A 20,656-nucleotide genomic window follows, 5' to 3' on the forward strand; every position below is an offset into this window, starting at 1 on the left:
GGTTCTTGTTTATTGTTGGTTGGGAATGGGATAATGTGAAATGACAGTACAGCCCTACTAAAGGCGACTGGCTGACACTGTGACCCAGGGGTCATCCCTAAACATACACACACACACACACACACACACACACACAAACACACACACACACACACACACACACACACACACACACACACATAACCCATCCATGCAACACCAGGGCTTGTACATATATGCATGGTTATGCTCAACAAGGATCTGCTGCCTTCAACTCTATAGCAGTGTAATTTTGTAAACTGAACTCTGAGGTCCTCTGTGTTTGACAGTATGTGTGTAGAACTGTTCGTCTCACTCAAGCATTGCTTTGAGTAATGAGCTTTTTTTATTGTGTGCCGTTCTCCTTGTCTCTTCGCTCTCAAGCATAAAATAGTAGTTGGAACGCACTTGACATGCCTTCACTTTTAAATCCTGCATCATTTAACAGTTTCAGATTTTCCTATAGAGACCATAATTTGATATGTAGTGCACAGAGATTAATAGGCTTTGAAACAATTGGCTGAGCACTGTTTCTAATTCGAAGCACTGTTTGAAAGGGATCTGGTTGAATTGAAGAAAGCTTGTGTTTCTCCAGAGCAGCATTTGAGTAACAAAACTAAGAAATTTGATAAGCAAAGTGCTTCCGGTTAGTGTGGGCATGGCCACACGAAACATGAGTAAGAGCCTCACTTTAAGCAGGGTAAACCACAACATATGACACATTTCATTAAATGAAAAACTGTAAAGTGCTGACATTTCGAAGCATTTACATAGTAATGTAAAAAAAAGACATAAAGAGTTCTCACAAACCCAATGATTCCATCTCCTCACAGATCTTTTTTGTTTACCACTTTGTCATAATGTGCCTTTGGATTCTGGGGATAGATGAATGTCCTCATCCTGTTTTACTTTCTCTTTGTAGACAAGTGTGAAGGAAGGCCTGCTCCTAAAACAGACCAGTTCTTTCCAGCGCTGGAAAAAAAGATACTTCAAACTCCGTGGCCGGACGCTTTACTATGCCAAGGATGCCAAGGTGAGGTTATTGAGCACATTTATGATGCCGGTACATCACATTTAGCTGGCTCATACCTGACATATATTTGGTGTTGTTGGCACTTTTCCACCAGTTAGTGTGGTACGGCATTGCATGTGTAACAAATCTCACATTCTGCTGCGACCTGAAATATATTGCACGGGATTCAAACAAATGTCCTGCAAGGGTACACAAAGTTGGAGCTAGTGCAGACTGTCACTCAAAAGTTGTGATCACATTTATCTGTCCAGCAGCATGATTGAAAAATACATTTATTTGTTATTACATATTTCAATCTGCTGCATATCTTTTTCTATGCATTATCAATTTTTGGTAATGATGAATGCAGAAGTCAAGACTGCCATATTCTGGATGCTCAAATACATATTCACATCAGCTTTTTTTACTCTCTTTAGGATGTGAAGATGTGCAGTGCAGCACAGTGATGTTTACAGACCTACACGCTATTACATTTCACTAGCGCTTTCACTAACCTAATGTGAAATTATATTACTAGCCAGCGACCTCTAGAGAATCCATCTACACTTAGGAAAAGGCCACAGGTTCTCAAACATGTTGAGGAGAGTGTGGGATTTTGGTTTAGTAATCATTTCTATGCCATACCATCCTTTCCAGTGAAAAAGTGAAACACAGACTAGAAGGCGCACTAGCCCCTATTCTTTTCTCACAGCTGAGCCATCTCTAATGTAGACTTTGGATTAGGGGAAGTAGAAAGTGATGTAAGATTAGACAAAGATTTTAGGCACTTGGAACTGGTAGATTAATACATTATACCCCCACTGCTCTTAATGCCATGGTGTATATGTGTGTATGTGTGTGCGTGTGTGTAATTGCCCTGTGGCAGACGGGTGGCGTGCTGGCCCGATGGCAGTACCGGGTCTCACGTAGCCGCGTGTGTTGGAGGGTTCTGTCCGTCTGCTGGTCCGGCGCTCGCCGCCCGCCTCCCGCTCTGGGTGCCAGTGGATCGGAGGAAGGTTTGGTGGCGATTCGGGTTAGCAGCAGCTGCAGCAGGAGCCACCTTTCTGGCACTGGATACCCGTCTCTCTCGCTCTCCTCGTTATAGCTGAGATAACTGATTGCCATTTGCTACATTCATTTTGCTGGCTCGTATACTCTGGCATCATTAAGATGCCTGTTCTCCCCCATTGTGCCTGATATGGGATATGAGCTGTGCAATGGTTGAGAACGTCATATCATCGCTGTCTTCATGTCTACATAAGCGATAAAGGAAAAATGTTGTGGAGATTTGGGCCTTGTGTGTCACTGTTTTTTTGTCTGAACGGAGAGACTGTTTAAACTTATCTCGAATCTGCACCCGCTCTGTGTGACGCCCCAACACGAAGAGGCTAAAGACAGTCAGCCATTCAGTGTGTCCTCGCTGTCTCCACCATGTATGTCATTCCGTATGTCATACGGAAATATCCTCGTTCTGCTTTGACCCAAAGGTTAAGGATGGCATTCAAACACTGTCTTGTTTTCTGCAAATGAAAGAAAAGGCTTTTCAAGACCTCAATTTCTAAGAATCTCTTGCAATTCCAAAAGAAAAAAAACGTCCTTTACGTAAATGTTCTGATTAAATGTAGAAGGAGCTATTATTGTGTATGTGAAAGAGAGGAGAGTCCTAGCAGTGACCTCACAGGCACAAATGAAGTGGCTAAGCATCTGGGGGCCTCTGTTTGTGTTGGCATGACACCCTGCTCTCCAACAGATATAGCAGACTAAGTCCAGCCAGCCAACATTGAGCCAGCATTCTCCCTAATAGATGCAAGCCAAGACTGCAGATCATATCATAAACAGGATGACACAGCGCTTACACTTCCCAAGTACACAGTCATCACTTAGTCAGATATCTGCCAATCAGCACTTGAATATAGATTAAGTACTGTAAAGTGATCTGGCCTTAATCGCAAGCCTTTGGTTCAATGTTAAAGGGAGTTCTTTGCCATCTCATGGAGATTTTGGAGCTGCTCTAAAGCATTATGGAGCACAAGGAAGCACTGAAGGTTGTGTGAATGCCCACATGTCTCATGCCCGTTCTGTTCATTGCTTTCCTTTCGCGCTTCAAGCCTCCACCGCTGTTAGGAAGACTACCATGTATGAACTCATGCTCCTAAATCACGAACATACATATCCATGAAGAGGATGCGAATAAAGCACTTTAAGAAGTATAAGGACTGCATTAACAGTGACGAGCTACAGTTTTCAGTGAATCCAGGTTGATTCACCTATTAAGCTAGACTTTACTTTTTAAACTGATAAAATAAGCAGTCGCAAAGCGGTAATACAGTGTGTTTACGATTTCTCTGTGCTGTTCTCTACAGTCCCTTATCTTCGACGAGGTGGACCTCTCAGATGCCAGTGTTGCAGAATCAAGCACAAAGAATGTCAACAACAGTTTCACGGTAAGCAGCTGTTTCAGTGGATTACATCAACAGTGCAGGGGCATGTACACTGTACACGTCAGTGATTCAGCATGCATATATATATATATATATATACACACACACACAAAACTTAGTGCCCTTAGTACTGTATTAAATACTGATTTAATAACTGTTATTAGAGGCATCCTTTAGCCACATAGAGTCTAAAAATTGCGAGAATCCTTTGTGCTTCATTTGTGATTACTGGTCTTTTTAATTTTTTTTATTTTATTATAAGGAACCATATGCATATGAGGGCATGCGATATAAATTCACACAGCGGTCACATCACAAAAATACGGTCAATAGAATGTTGCCTTTTTTCGCTGCTCACCCCCTGCCCAGTACCAAACAACCAGCCAAATGTGTGGACACCTGACCAATCACTTCCATATGTGCTGGGAAACATCCCATTATAAATGTAATTCCGCCTATTTATAATAACGTCCATGATTCAGGAAAGCCTTTCCACTCCATATCGGAGTGTGGTTGTTGGGTTTTACTGATTCAGCTACAAGAGCGTTAAGTGGGGTCAGACACTAATGTCGGCCAAGAAGGCTTGACATGCAGTTCACATTCCAGTTCATCTCAAAGGTATTCAGTGGGGTTGAGGTCAGGGCTTTGTGCAGGCCTCTCTTGTACTCATGCTCTCTTTCCTTAGAAAATCATGTCTTTATGTGTGTTTGTGCCCTTAGCTTCAGTAAAGGGTAAATCTAAAAGAATAAATACAACAGCATATACACACATTCTTGACAACTGTGTGATTGAAATCTTGTGGCAAAATTATACCTAATGTGGGTGTGATGGCAATGTGTCCACATACTTTGGCCATGTAACGAATGGCTGCAAGGTGGCTGGTGTCGGTAATGTTGTGTGTGTGTGTGTGTGTGTGTGTGTGTGTGTGTGTGTGTGTGTGTGTGTGTGTGTGTATATGTATATATACACACACACACACACACACACACACACACACACACACACACACACACACACACACACACACACACACACACTCTCAAGACAAAATTAACTCCTTTTTTTAAATCTGACAATGAGACCAAAACAGAATTTTTTTTGTTTGTTTTAATGTTGCTTGATGTGAGTTGCTACCGTAGATAAAAGAACAAATCCTCCTACCTTCAGCTAGCTAGCATTATCTGTCTACTCTTGTCTGTGAGCTAAACTCAGATTTTTCAACCTGATTGTTGATATTATGCCATTGCTATACTCAATCTGCCAAACCAAACACAGCACACAGCTAACAGAGAAAGCTAGCTGATGTTAGCCAGCTAGTTATCACATATAGTTTTAGTTCTCTCCCAAAACATCCTCTTAAAAACTTGTTGTCAGACAGCCCCGTTTTCCCTCATATTTATTAGTGTGCTTTCTCATGCACAAATGTGTCAGTGAGTTTTAGGGTGTGTGAGTGCAAACAAGCTAACGAAGGTAGCTACGATCAAACCTTTGGCGTAGCAACTAGTATATGCCGTGGCCTTCTAAAAATTGCCCTGCTATTCGGGCATGGCTATAAAAAGCCATGGAGAAAGATTAAGAAAGCTCAGAGCAGAATTAAGGGTTTATTCATAGTAGCAGTTCTGTTAGTGAGCATGTTTTGGATCACTTGGCTGATGACATATTGTTTAGCAGTGCCTTGGGTTAGCATGAGTATGTTTGTGTGTGGGTGTGTAGCACATGTTCTGGGGCTCGTGAAGTCTTATTTTAGGAAAAAAAAAAAAACCTTCTTCTCGAATTTCTTGTGTTGTCCTATGACATTTTGTTGTTAGTAATAATAATCATTTAATCCAACTCAAGCCATTACGGTTTGGAGGCATGTTTTTCCTTAAAGAGCCACAAAGGTGTAAAAACACAAACGGTATTTCAGTGTTGTGTAGCTTTTACAAGGTTTCCTCTTTAATAATCGAAACTCATTTCCCTCAGGACAAATAGCCATTTTATTTTTATAGCATGGAGCTACAGTGGCTCTTAATTGCTCTTCCAGCTAAATGTTTTTTTTTTTGTTTTACTGCTCTCTTGATGAAAGATGATCTTGGGCATTCACATTCAGTCGTGCTTCTTTGAGGAGAATTTTTACTGCAGGCCCTTCTTTATTGTAGCTAGGCTCTCCCCCCCAGTTTCTAAAAATAGCTCAGCTCGGCATGTGCTACAGAGGGAGGGACAGAGAGGGATCAGGCTAGCATACTGGAGCTGGGATCTATCTAAGGAACAAAAGGAAATCCTCAGAGTGTCGTCATCGAGCGAACGCCTCCCTGAGTGGAGGGTTGGAGCAAGACTAAGTGAAAGATACAAGCAGAAATCATAGGGGATGGAGAGAGGAAGAGGTGAAGGAATGGTGGAAGGTGAATAGACAAACAAGTAAACATAAATGTATATGCTGCTACTTGAACGCATGTTTCAGTACAGCTTTAAGCTTTGCCTCTTCAGAGCATGCGTCTGACTGGATGCTAAAGCGGCTGTTGTCTCTTTAAGATGCTCACTAAGGGTGGTCTGCAATATCCTCAGATTTTTTTTTTTCTTCCTTTCCCTGCATGTGTTCAGTTCCTAGAGGACGCTAGAGCAAATTTTTAGGGAGTCTAGAAGGGATAGTGAGAATAAGGCATGGGGACATCGGGCATTGCCCGTCTGAATATTACACGCATGCACACACACATGTACAGGGTACAGGAGCTCAGACATCCTCAGAGGACACAGCGCTGCAGTCGGGAGAAGGCTGCTGGTGAGTGCATCGCCCTGAGATTTACACACACACATACACACACACACACACACATGTAAGGAATCAGGGAACAGCGCTGCGGGACCATGACAGTGTGAACATTGTATATAGCTTTTTCAACAGACAAGTGTTAATAATATTCTTCAGAATGGAAAAATGCCTTTAGAATGAATGGATGACCTCTGTCTGCTTTTTATCCTTAACACAGAGTTTGTGTGTTTTTTTTGTGTGTAAATGTGTGTGCGCATGCTTTCGGGAGGGGGTTGTTTCTGAAATGAAGATTAAGAACAGAGTGTTGCACCTTAAATCACATTCCAGTGAGCGCTTTTTTGGCCCCGATTCTGACAAGAAACAGGATTCCATTATTCAATTTAAGCTCGTGTGGCGCTACTTACAGCTTTTAGCTGATTGCAAGGAAATTGATCTGTTGCTTACATTTGCAGCCAGTGTTCTCAAAATACAGAGCAATAACACAATTTGTATTGAGAGATATATTTTACAGTTTTAAAGGTTGCTGCAATCTGTAATGTGTACAAAAAGCGAGTGCCCATTTGGGGGCAAATAACTTGGGCTCAGTCACAATTTGTCTTTAGCCTTTTAAATCCACAGCAATAGTCCCACTGTGGGTTGCAGAGGTGGTCCATTAGCACTCAGCTGTACAGCAGAACATTATGACACAATAATTATTATAATGTTCTTTTTCTTTCTCTGAATGTTATGGAAGCAAACTCTATTAGCGCTGCACACCGTCATGCTTTCAGTAATTCAGCAATTCATGACATTTGCAAGGCTTGGTAAGATAAGCTTGAGGGAAACTATGCTAACATGACTGGCTGTTCAGAGAAGAATTCATTTTGCCCAGAGGAAATACTGTAGCAGTCTGTATGTAAACAAATGCAGGCACCGGGTCACGTATTGTGGCTGTGTATTATGCAAAGATGACGGAGATTTACTTTATACATATGTTATAATTACAGCTTAGATGATCACGACATGTCAAATAACTCATCTGTATATTATACTGTGAGCACTTTGCACTGTTTGTGATCTTTTTTACCCTTTTTTTTTAAGCAATATAAGTTCACAAGCTCTTTTAAGACATTCAATAGAGCAATGTGTTGACAAGAAACTTCTGAACATACAAAACTTACATATATTAGTACAGTGATATAAAATACGATATTACACTTTATTCAACTTTAAGTGTTAAGACTTGAGATATTTTAGCACCGAGCTCTTAAATCTACATTTCTTTGATTTTCCAAATGAAATTGGGTTTCATTAGTAAAATCATTCATTAGAGATGGAAATTTGTAAGGTTTGTAGTTTACAGTTATAGTTCCCATATTGTCGGGGGGCAAACGTGCATTTTTATTTTACCATTCATTGCTAATGGAATCTGCGTCTCTTTTTCTTATAAACAAATCATGTAGCCAAGTAACTGAAACAGACAAATCTTTCAGACTGTGATGATTACATCTCAAATTGAATCGGACCAGAAGTGGCCAGTCACTGTAATCATATTTAGAAGATTTTGCTGCTGATATGAGAAAGCACCATTGTTACTTAGCACCCTCTATGCTTTGAATGTGGTCATTCACACAAACAAACCTCGGTTTTACTCTTAATAGCACCCCCTTGTGGTAATCCTTCATATTCTGTAAGAGAGAAAGAGAGTTGGTGCTTTACATCCACGTAAATACATGATATTAGAATTGATGTTCAGCTTAAATGTGATTACATTCGGTTTGTACTTGTAAAGCACAAAAAAGTGATGAAAGAGCCACTTTACAGAATCTTGTTCTAGCCCTAGATATCTATTTGAGTCCGGCAAATTTGAGTGTCAAGGCAAAAATGTGTTGATATAAAATAAGTAGAGACCATTGATAGAAACTGGAGGCAGAAAGACAGCACATGGAGTGGAATTACACTTATACTGTTCATGTTCTGGATATTTCCTGCACTTTGATGCACATCGTCCAGTAACCTGTCTGTGTATTTCAGTAGTAGGTTTTTATATACATTTGAGTTATTATTTTTGCAGTCTAGAATGCACTGAACAGAAATCCGTTGAGATTTTATAAGTATGACAAAAATGGCATAATATAATTAGAAAGAAAACAAAATTACAATCACAATCGTGTATGGAAATGAACTGTTAGCCAAAATGTCACGATTGTGACAAGGCCTTCAATCTGGTATCGTTTAATGCGGTATTGATGTTGCCGTAATGCTGCTATGGCAACATTAGTCTCAGACAGGAGCTTTTAAAGAGACTTTTAGAGGAAGTCGGATGGCTGTGGTTTGATGTTCGGGGATTTGAGTGTGTTTGTGTAATGGGGAGATGAATGTCTAATGTGACAGCTCCATCGGGCAGGGCTGGAAATTGATAGGAATGTTTTAGCAATAGAGTATGCAATGACTTTTTCAGTAATGGAGGGAGAAACCTTTAAATCCTTTTGGGGGGGGGGGGAATCAAATAAGCACGTTAAAGTATTATATGTCTTTAATGAAAGTTTCGTTAAACTGTTTCTCAGAGCTGCAGTATACAGTAGCTCTGGCTGCAGGCGGTGTTGTGGAGGATTGCAGTATCTATGGAGAGTATATAAATAAACATTAGGTGTGTGGGCTTCCACTAACCTCCTCCACACGCCTGGCGTTCAACTGCACCTTTGCATCTCCGCTCTCCCACTGTTGATACCAGCATGTTATAGACTTCTTGTCATTTACAAGGCAGTTAAGAGAACCCGATCCCAGACATGCTTCACACTTGCCCTGGTTTGCATTTACGAAGGAGGCTTTTCACATTCCGATGTCTCGCTAGCAGCCCATCAAAGAGCCGGTCAAAAGCGCACTGGACATCCGCCAAAGAAAAATCTCCCACTTACCGATGGACTGTTTATAACAATGTTCCTATGGTTCTGCGACTTAGAATGACAAGACATGGAACTGGAGTAAAAGGCGTCATAGTCTGCTAGATTGGTTTTACACGGTGAGGTCAGTAAGTCAGAAAACTGTTTGTAACAATCCATCAAATGTCAAGAGGAGAGGATAAACAGGGTTATTTCGCCTTTACTAGGATCTATTAACAGAAGAACAAAAGGTTTTAGGATGAAGATTTCAACAGAAGTCTAAAATATGATTTGTGGGCAGGTTGAAATTGGAATTTCAGCTAATTTCTGAAACACAATCTTTCATAACACAAACTTTGGTTTTATACTACTTTAGGATAATTTTTTTATTTCATAGCTTCATTTATTCTGTTAAAAAAATGCAGGAGGTGTTGTTCCCTCACAGAACACTTCTCGGGAAAGTCCCGTGTTCCCCTGGGCTTTTCAGTTTCCTTCTCACCTCTCTTCCCCCTCTTGCACCTTGCCCGAGCAGTAAAATAAGTTTTAGCCTCACCAGAATTGCTCGAAAGAGTAATGCATAACAAGCTGGTTTTGTCCTGACTCTCATGTAATCTGGAAACTGTCTTACACGTTCTTTTATAGACTTTCTGTCTTTGCATCTCTCTAAATCTGACACATCTTCCTCTTCTTCTTTGTGCTGTTCTCGCCTGCCATCAGCTTTACTTCTGTAGAGTTCGGATTGTTTCATTTCCCCTCTGCCTCCTTCAAAACTTCGGTGCAATCCAGCTCAAGAGCCACAGACAAATCTGTCACGGAGATGAGAAATGTTCTTTTCAAGACAGAATTTGTTTATTGCGTCATGCAGTATTTTTTTTTTGCGTGAGTATGGAAACTGCATAACTTCTTCAGGCGATTTATTTTAGCAGTGTGCCTCAGAAACCTTCATATTGTGCTTTTTAACGAAGTGAACCTCTTATTGTTGTGTAATGCGTTCATACAAGTTTTTTTTTTTTTTTTTATTCAGATGAGATCCTTGTTGCTGTTTTCAAAATCTTCCTGTCTCTAAATAGTCGATAGAACATTGCTCGTGGTAAACTTAGTCCAAAGACCTCCATTTTTATTCCAGCTCCATTTGATTGTAGTCAGTGTTCTAAGAATAATCCTGCATGTGCAGCTTACGTGTTAATTAGCTCTAGACACAAGCGTGTTTGGCTTGCAGAATGATGCGTTCTAGAAGCTCGCCTTATATTGACAGAGGTGTTGTGGGCAAAACTTAAAAACAGCACCTCCTCTTTCTCCTCCTCCTCCTCCTTCTTCACCTCCTCCCAGTTTCTTTCACACAGATCCTAAGACACACTCACAACTTTTCCTTTGCTACTCTGCTCTGTAGTAGTGAAAAAGTACTGTAGATTATTATAATATTAATAGATACAAGCACGCACCCAAGCATATAATAGATACAAGCACGGGGCATGTCTGCTCCTGCGGCGCCTACCTCTGTTACGAAACAGGCTTTTAGCATTTTCTGAGGCGCTCTGCCTGTCAGCCTGGATCTCGCTCATGCTGGGCTAGTGGAGCAGGAGACGAGAGCAAGGGAGGGGAGGACGGCGGGGAGGTAGGGGGTCATTTCGACTCTCATCTTCAAGAAGCGGAGACTCATACTCTGCTTTACTCTGAGCTGAGACAGGCAGCCAGGCGGATAGACAGGAGACATTTATCTCCCTGCATCTCTCCCCTCTCTTTCTCTCTCTCTCTCTCTCTCTCTCTCTCTCTCTCTCTCTCTCTCTCTCTCGCTCTCTTTCTCTCTCTCGCTTTCTCTCTCTCTCTTCTTGCAGGTAATTACTCCGTTTCGAAGGCTCATCCTCTGTGCAGAGAACAGAAAAGAGATGGAGGACTGGATCAGCTCTTTGAAATCGGTTCAGTCTAGAGAGCATTACGAGGTAAGGCACTCATCTCCTAGCGCCTATACGTTGCGGATTTTGACATCTATCCGATTTGTCTCCGACCTCACCGGAGTCTTGAACTCGGACTCACACAAAGCTATCTTTCTGTGGTGTAATATGTGATGCTGTGCATGCACTGTGTGATATTTGTTTTGCCTGGCTGAGGGTCAGTTTCCATATACAGTTTTACAAAAATTTAGATTTTCGAGCTTATTGAACCTGGCAAAAAAAAAAAAAAAAAACACTACTCTCCTGTGGAAGAGTGCATGGAATATACCAAAGTCCTGGTGATTCTGCTGCCTGTTTTTCATTCTGTTCCCTTAGATTTTCTCCTTTTCCGTTACTCCTGAAAAGATTTGATTCAGTATAAAGTAAAAAAAAGTGTACCCTGATGAACAATTGTGTCTAATTTGAATTGGAATGATGTAAATTTGCCGCCTGTTGACAGATCATGGCGTGTAGTCGTCATATTAAGTTTTAATGTTGCTTTGAAATAAGTGGGAGGGGGAGATTACATAAGCCCTAATTCTCTGCAATACCACACCCTGAGCCCATGTTCTTCTTTCAGCACCCACACATCTGCCAAGTGGGGCACAATCCGTTCCTTCATCCTTTCTCACGTCAAAAATCAGCAGTGACCTTAAATAAATACTGTGGAAAAAAAAAACTTGCTCCATCAGTGTAAAATTCTAGCAGCACCACTGGCACACAAGTGAAACGTGCGTAGAGCATGTGTATGGAACTGTGCTGTGTACAGGAGCTTCTAAGGGGTGCTGTGTGTGGGTGTCCGTGTGCGTGTGCGTGTGTGCCAGCATGCTGCTTGCATTTGCGCTTAACCAGAATAAAAAGTGAAGTGTATTTACTTACTCGGACCACCGGTGTGCCAATTTGTTTCCAACTTTTTTCTTTTGCTAGACGGCACAGTTTAATGTGGAACATTTCTCAGGGATGCACAACTGGTATGCCTGCTCCCACGCTCGCCCCACCTTCTGCAACGTCTGCCGCGACAGCCTCTCAGGGGTCACTTCTCATGGCCTCTCCTGTGAAGGTAGGTGCCCACTTAGTCTGCCTTCATTTTCCTCTTTATCTGCTTCAATCTCTCACAGCTCTGCATCTCTCCTTAATCACAGATGCCATGTTTTTTTATTCTTTCCATCTGCGTATTTTGTGCTCCATATCCCTCCTGAGAAATGTGAGCTTTTCTTTTTTTTGTATCAGTGTGTATCTGCAGTTGCATATCCACAAATGATTTTCCACAGCAAGTATGAGCATGCAGAGCTCTTCCAGCGTAAAGAGGATAATCATTAACACTGTTTTCTCGCTCTGTGTGTGTGTGTGTGTGTGTGTGTGTGTGTATGAGAAGGAGAGATCATGGTCATACAGTATGCATGACCTTGATACATGATAAGCATAAGGTCCTGCAAGGTTAAAATACTAAAAATATTCTTTCAAGTCTCATGCATGTTAATGGCCTGAAATCATGTGGAAAGATAGTGCTAATTAGGCTCGGAGACATGCAGATGGTGCTCATTAAACACCTCTGCACGTCACTGGATCTCACAAAAAAAACAGGAAGTAAAAATAGCTTGTCACTTTTGTGAACACCTTGTGACCGATAATCAGCTTGATTTCATTTCAGAGCTGGAGTTTTATTTTCCCTCGTCCTCTGCAGAGTTATTGCTGAAACAATTCGATTTTTGCTTTATAGATAGTTAAACATTAAACTTTAATCCCATTTCCGAAGCACACGAATGTGCAGACTGGTTATTACGGGGAATTTACAAGGTTTCCACGGCTGTTGAATTCAGCGTTGTGAACTATTTTCCATCACTATCTCAGTGTTTGTGCAAGAAACAGACCTCTTTAAGAGAAATGTTATACTTTTATGGTGCCTTTTATACACCATTTGAGAAAATTCATAAAGTTGCTTTGCTAAATGATCAGAATTAATCGATCTGAAATTTTCATTTTCATGTTTCATTATTGGGCCACGAGGTGATAATTAAGGCACATTTAGAATTTTTTTCTTTGAATAAAGATAAATAAAAATGTGTAAAGAGAGCAGTCAGAGCTATTTTAGTCTCCTTACTTTACAATGAGCAGATTATCATATTTTTGTTTATCTTTTTCTGGTTAACAGAATCACAAACTAGAGTTGTTGGAAGAAACTTGCCGTTCATTGCGGGTTCTGGTGGTTTTACTAAGTCATGGTGGTTTGGGTGATTTTTTTATGCGCAGTTGGAGAAGTATTTTTCTATAATATCCCCAAAAAATGTTTTCCTAAAAAGTCAGACTGCTATTTGTTAGAGGCTTTGGGATGTTTTGTCACTAAGCCTAACTACAGTAAGAACCACATAAAAGAGGCATTGGGAGACATGGCAAATAACTAACCCCTGACCTTTGCCAGTCCATTTGCCAGGTACTACAATTATATCTCACTCCCAAAAGCTTATAGTGTGGTGGTGTACGAATCTTTGTTTCTTTTTTTCACAGAAAAATGCACATGTACATAATTAAAAGTGTGCATTTAAATGTACAGACAGCAAATCAGATCAAACTTTTATGATCCTGAAGCTTATGGCCAGAAAAGAGTATAAATGATACCCAATATCTCTGTTAGGGTTTGTGTCTGAGACTAGGCATTAGCTGACAGCTAATACTCATCCAATGAGAATGATATCCTCATAGTTACTGACTGTATAAACTTTAACTTGGTGTTAAACTTTGGTTGAAACTCTATGCCAAAGGCACTATAAGATACGTTGTGCCCAAGTGAACACATTAATAGTGTAAAATTTACAAACAAATCAAAGCTACTCGAATATCAAACCCATGTTTCAGCCCAGCATCAGCCTATATACTGCTGCCCAGCGTAGGACTGGTACATCCCCTCGTTTTTTTTTTTTTTTTTGTGTAATGCTTGAAAATCAATTCAAATGATTGCATTTAAAAATGCAAGTGTTTTGCCCTTGATCTTAGTGACCTGAAGAATCTTAAGCAATGAATTGTTGAAGCCAACTCAGAAAGGCAAACGTCTAGAGTAGCTGGAGAGCTTCTGAGTTTGGAGCAATCATATATTTCTTTGATTTCCTGCACCAGAAAATCAATAAGGATTGATGTGCGACATGGGCACCAACAAAAGAGGAGCTTACTCGATATTTCTCACTGCCTAATTTGACAGAGACATCCTGTCCATTAGCTGTGCGTCGTATACAGTCGCTCAACATTACCTAGTGTTCCGCAAATGGTTTGCTAACAGCTCCGAGAATGACATTAGCCTTATTGATTTGAGCCTTGTTTTCAGAGCCATGGAGGGAATGTTTGGGGAGAGGATCAGCTCAGATTGCAGCTGAAGTGTAGCGCTTTAGGGAAATGAGGCGATTGCTTATTGTGAATGTGGCTTTTGTAAGAAAGGGCTTTCTGAGACACAGAGACTAGATATGCCTCCTCATTTATTATTAAGAGAGAGTGAAGTAGAGAGTGAAATCAGCATGTTTCACAATACCGTGTCTCGTTTTCTGCAAACGCTTTTGCTCAGTTCTCCAGTCTTGCTGTACACAGTAAGAAAAAAAGCACTCTGTGTGTGTGTGTGTGTGTGTGTGTGTGTGTGTGTGTGTGTGTGTGTGTGTGTGTGTGTGTGTGTGATGGTTCAGAGAGAGGAGCAAGAAAAGGTTTCCCCATTTATTTCCCACAAAAAATCTAAAGATTTCCCTGAACCTCAGTGTGTGAATCTTTTACACACCAGCACCGTTTTAGTATTTGCATGTCGCATACAGTGTGGGTGTACGGTTTCTAGATACATAGTCTCTATGGCATTTTGCTTCGTTAGCCAGGCTTTAAAACGGAAACCAGCAGCAGGAGATTAATGGTTGTGCATCTTCACATTATGCTGGTTAATAATCAGTACATGTATCTAGGAGGTGTTTTGGAGAAAAAAACAATAAGTTTACTGTACACTTTAGCTGCATTTGGCTGAAGCAAGCAAACAGTTGTTAAAAAAGCCAATCAATGAACTTATTTCTCAACGTGAACCCATCCAGATGAACATTTCTAATCTGATTAAAGCTGCAATGCAATTTAGTGGAGGAAATCAGAGAGTTGGCAGCCATTAGCTTATTACTCCTCACCCACACAAGTGGCGTGGGCAATGGAACAGCGTGTGTGTGTGTGTGTGTGTGTGTGTGTGTGTGTGTGTGTGTGTGCATGTATGGAAGTTGATCTGTTGACTCAATTTACTCTTATCGGGCCTCATTCAGAGTTGGCAACTTAAGTACAAAAGATAAAGTTCAATGTTGGCGACTTGTGTTTAAAAAAAAAAAGTTTTCAAGCCCTTATTTCCATTTCCTAGGTGGTCCATTCAAATTATTTAAATTGCCCATAAGAATTGCCCATTGTTATGTTATTTTGGCAGGAGTTTGGTGGACTGATAAGGCAAAAGCAGCTCAGGGTCTGATACTTAGCTGCTTGCACCCGTTTACAGGCGTAACCAAGCATAAACCTGCAATTTAAGCATGATACAGTACAGTACGTCACTGTGAAAGTCATTCTTTCGAGGCGAAACGGGCTGAAAAAGTGTGAAACCTGCAAAAAATAATGGCTGAGAAATGGAAATTGTGACTGATTGCATATTCCTTTTGGTGTAATAACCTCAATAACGACCAGTTTTCCATTATTTCTTTTACCACTTTCAAGAACCAGGTGTATTTTTTTGTTGTTGTTTTTTAATGGAAAAATTTGTAAAAACAAAAGAGTAACACAGGATTTACAGGCATCATGCAGATCTGTCAACTGTAATAAAAAGACTCAGGAACACATTCAGCTCGTGCGTTTCTTTACATCGAAGAAGATTAACACAATAAACATGGAACGCAATTTTTACACCACCCCCACACTTTTACACCACCACTTTAACAATCCATATAAATGTTGTTTACACATTTACAAATTTTTTTTTGCTCGAATAATATTTGAATACAAACTTACCTGTGATCTGCTTTAATTTGCGATTCCTTCTTAGTCATGTGCTTTTTTATAGCTGTCGAGTTCACTAGCACGATACGCCATCTTTTAAATTGTGTTTCGTGTTACACAGTGTAAGTGATTGAAGTAAACTCAATGTAAGTTCAGCCACATTATCTGTTTGCATTTTGCGTTTGCATCCAGTTGGGTTTTTTTTTGTGCTGCATCTCCTGAAATAAGTTCATATGAAGCCTTAGATTTTAAGTTGATATTTGTTCAGTTTGGCCTATTTTGGATTATTAGGATTTGGTTATGGTTTGTTAAGAATATGTTCTTAAAAAGAAATTATAGCAAGTGTCTGAACATACACTGAACCTACAGGCTTTTTGCTTAACAAACTCATAATCGTTTTTGTTTTCTTCTCTCTTTGCAGTGTGTAAATTTAAAGCCCACAAAAGGTGCGCCGTCAGGGCAACTAACAACTGTAAATGGACCACGCTGGCATCTATTGGGAGAGACATAATTGAGGACGAAGATGGGGTGAGTTTTAATGCTTGTAATCGTGCCGTTTTACCGCATTTGTAGTCTAGATTAGTTTAAAAAAGAGGGAGAAGAAATATAAAGAATATAGGCAGAGAAAGTAAATGCAACAACAAAAGGGTTTGAGAGTGAGAAGAAAAAATGAGTCAGCCCAAGATATTCATAATTTGGGGAAGAGAAAGAGAGATTGAAGCAGGGGTTGAAATATGAGGGAAGAAATAGAAACTCAGAAAAGCCAAAAGAGAGACAACAGTGCTATAAAAAGATTTAGAGGAAAGGGACATTGAGACATCGATTGTTTTTTTTTGTTCCATAGATTGCAATGCCACATCAGTGGCTAGAGGGCAACCTTCCAGTCAGTGCCAAATGTGCTGTGTGCGACAAAACGTGTGGTAGCGTGCTGCGCTTGCAAGACTGGCGCTGTCTGTGGTGCAAAGCTATGGTAAGGTCTTAATATTCTTAAAATGACCACTGCAAAGTGTATGGTTTCAATTTAATCAAAAGTCATTAATCTTATCCACAAAGGTCCAATGTGGCTGTAGGCTTTTTTTTCCCTCCAACCAAGCAGGAGCCATACCTGTCTACCCTCAGTTCACCTTAATCTCCAATCAGTGATCAAATATGCTTCCAATTTAGCTGTAATGAAAGCCTGGAGCCACATTGGCCCTTTGAAGATAAGATTGAAGAACCCTGATTATTAAAGCTGGACAACCGAATTGTTCTTTATTAATTGCTCGATCCTTCTGAGCATATGGATACGCCCCTGTAGTGACTGTGTTCCTGAAACTCAGAATGTGTTTCTGTCTGAACAGGTACACACAGCCTGCATGGACATCTATCCCCGCAAGTGTCCTCTAGGCCAGTGCAAAGTGTCCATCATCCCCCCCACTGCCCTCAACAGTATTGACTCGGATGGTAGGTTCTTAATGAAAAGTTTATTTTCGGCTTTGAACCATTTCGAAGATGTTTCATTTAGCTTGCATATGCAGATCAGTTTATTTTTTAGGAAAATGACAGGGAAAATAAAAACAAAACGTTCATGTAGCAGATGAAAAAGGAAAAAAAAGAAGCAGAAAAAAAAAAAGAAGTCTTCTTCACTGTAACCTGAAGTCTGATTGACAGTGATTGCAGAAGATTACTGCACGTTGATGGGTTCTGGTATGCTTGTGCATTTGTTTGTGTGTGTTTTTTTGTTGTTGCAATAGATGGAGCTCATTCGGCTGCTAATCCCTCTTAGAGCAGAAAGAATAATACCCCTTTCCTTGGCCTTCTGATCTGTTGTGATTAGATCAGGGATGTGGAGGATGTGTTCTCTCGGTCATCTAAGACACAGTAGCATAGTGTGTTGTGATATCTTTTTACGTTGTTTCCATTCTCTCCTCGAGTGAGCGCTTTTGTGTCCGTGCAACATGGAAAGTCACTTCTCTTGCGAGGAAACTGGCTTTTGTTCATGTAGTCATATTAAGCTATAATAGGCCATGAGCTCGGAAAGTTCTAGATGAAAGTTCAAGATGTCTCTCTCTCTCTCTCTCTCTCTCTCTCTCTCTCTCTCTCTCTCTCTCTCTCTCTCTCTCTCTCTCTTTTTGATACATTACTAACCTGATGCCAAGGCTTCATTGCTGCACTGTTTACCCAACCAACTATCTTAGTGCTCCTGGAGGTGTGTTTTTCAGGAAATTGCATGCTCGTCATTATTGATGGCTAAATAAAGTGCTACTTAGAATAGTAGTAGTAGTGCAAAGGTCTATTAATAGAGCTGCATGGCATGCTGGGAGGTTACCTTCTGTGTTTTCCGTGTCAGCGTGTGTATGTGCACGTGTGTGTGTGTGTGTGTGTGTGTGTGTGTGTGTGTGTGTGTGTGTGTGTGTGTGTGTGTGTGTGTGTGTGTGTGTGCCCTGATATTTGAGGACATCCTCTATTGATCAGGCCTCAAATCCCATAATAGAAAGAGCTTACCTTTTTATTATTTTTAAATTGAGTAGTGTGTATCAGAACAAAATGTAAGTTGGCAGCCAAACACAAATGCAAATGAAACTAGATTTGCTTTTAGAAAGAAAATACTCTGTATTTGCGAGTATGCACTCTGTATTTGTACCCGAAATGGGAGGTGGAAGGATGGGTGCAGGGAAAGAAAACAGGAAAGCCAAAAGAAATAAAGATAGAAGGAGAGTGAGAATGCGAAAGGAACAGAAAAAAATAATAGCAAGAAAGTAGGAGAGAAATACTGCGACATACGGTGTAATACGGTGAAAAAGTGACAGAATGCAAAGAATGGGAGCAAAAAGAAAGGGAATTCATTAGTAAAAGGATAAGAGGAAGAGAGATATAGAATGATATATAGAGAGAGAGAAAAAGAAAGAGAGAAAAAGGTGCCACCGTTCACAATGAGAAAAAGTGCTTTGTGTGGGATTGTATACTTCTGAGCTGAAAGAGGAGAAAAAGAAAGATAGGTCGAGGAGTCGTTTAGAAGGGATTCAGAAATGAAGGAGTGTTTTTCTTGTTTGTTTGTTTTTCAGCTATTACAAGTTTTGCATTTTATTTAAATGCAGCATTAAATTCATTATTTACTGTACAAATCTGAGTACCTTTAATCCGTCACATGCAAGGGATTTCCTCCTTAAACCTAAGAGAGTAGTGTGTCGAAGAGTGGCATGTTAATTGGCCACGACTGTACAAGTACAAGCTTCGTGACTCAGTCTCCAGCTGAAACTAGAAAGAGCGAGGAAAAATCAAGAAAAAAGAAAGCGAGAGACGGTAGGAAAACTGAGGGCGATACAAGAAAGGAAAAAAACGAATAGGAGGACGATGTAGGAGAAGAGCGAGATAAAACATATGTTCGATGTGGATGCACATCTAATATTAATGTTTCCACAAGCACTCATGCACATGGAGATGTTGATGTAAATCAGGCACATGAAGTCTCTCATAAATATGGTGGGTTATTGCCTGTGTGGGCTGCAGTGTTTCCACAGTGCTCCGTGCACATGCTGCCAGCACGTGACCCACTCCACTCTGAAACAGTCTGATGCTTTGGGGATGCTCACTTAGCCCTGTTTTACACACACACACACACACACACACACACACACACACACACACACACACACACACACACACACACACACACACACACACACACACACACACACACACAGGGGAAACCTGTAGTCATAAGTTCTTATAAAACATCCATTTAAAGATCAATATGCCACTATTGGGTACTCATAGACAGAAGAATTGAGAGTATCAGGATTGTTTCAGTTTACCCTCAGTTGCATTGATCATTGTTGATTGTTTTTTTTTCTCACCTGCCTCGTACAAAGTCTTTGACATGCACAGATGTTACACTTTATTGTTCCGATTCAGGCTTGACATTTTAAAATCGAGCCATTAGTCTTACTAAGTGGGTGTCTGCATGTTGTGACTGCTAGAGGTGGGAGAAAAGAAACTGGTTTACTTTACTTAAGGGTAGTGTTTATTGAGCTACATGACACCTACTTAAATCCTAATGACAGTTGACACAAATCTACATAGCTGCAAAGGCGTATTCTGAATCGTTTTCACTATTGTTGATATTAACATACAGTAAGACTTGAGGCAAATGAGATTTTTTGGTGTTTTTGTCATTACACTTACTGGACTGACTTACTTTAGAACACCATGTTAGTTAGCTTTCTAGTTCGGTTGGAAAGTTAAATAAAGGTCACTTTGACAAAAGGGGCTCTGCAGTGTCTCCTGCGCTAACATTAACACGAAGATCTGGTTTATAACAGCAGGCATTTGGCTGACCCTAAAGTATGTTCCTTATTATAGCTTACAAGACTTTTATGAATATTTATGACAATGTCAAGATGCTGTAATGACAGAGGTATTTATTAATTTTTTCCTTGCTGTAATTCAGGACGAGCTTGTTTTCGATCTTGGCCATGTTACTGGATCACCGTTATGCTGCTCTGACACATCAGAAGTACACCGAGCACCGGGTCAGCTGTCATAACATTCTCAGTGAAAATATACGAGATTCATCATGGAAAATGTCCTAGAATAAGCTCGGGCACTTATCGGAATAAAGCTTTATGAATATTTAAGTGTATTTCATTTGTCAGGATGAATATGTAGAGTTGAACACTATC

At 40.4% G+C, this 20,656-nt stretch overlaps 1 protein-coding gene across 9 annotated transcripts in view; it reads left to right on the top strand.

Moving 5' to 3' along the window:
- dgkh (diacylglycerol kinase, eta) overlaps positions 1-20,656 on the top strand; it is a 49,671-nt gene that overhangs the window by 14,050 nt on the left and 14,965 nt on the right. For 6 of the 9 annotated variants that reach the window (XR_014532690.1, XR_014532691.1, XM_083536504.1 and 3 more), the window contains 7 exons: positions 941-1,051; positions 3,394-3,474; positions 10,917-11,021; positions 11,940-12,072; positions 16,417-16,523; positions 16,840-16,965; positions 17,336-17,438. Coding sequence is in view for 7 of the 9 variants with exons in the window: in XM_083536504.1 (XP_083392630.1) it covers positions 941-1,051; positions 3,394-3,474; positions 10,917-11,021; positions 11,940-12,072; positions 16,417-16,523; positions 16,840-16,965; positions 17,336-17,438 (766 nt within the window). In the remaining 2 variants the exon portion in view is untranslated. Of the gene's footprint in view, positions 1-940; positions 1,052-3,393; positions 3,475-5,696; positions 6,230-10,916; positions 11,022-11,939; positions 12,073-16,416; positions 16,524-16,839; positions 16,966-17,335; positions 17,439-20,656 lie in introns of those variants that run through there. The other 3 variants (XM_083536507.1, XM_083536509.1, XM_083536508.1) reach the window with 3 other exon arrangements.

This window comes from Silurus aristotelis (assembly GCF_946808225.1).
Source record: "Silurus aristotelis genome assembly, chromosome: 3".
Lineage (NCBI taxonomy): Eukaryota > Metazoa > Chordata > Actinopteri > Siluriformes > Siluridae > Silurus > Silurus aristotelis.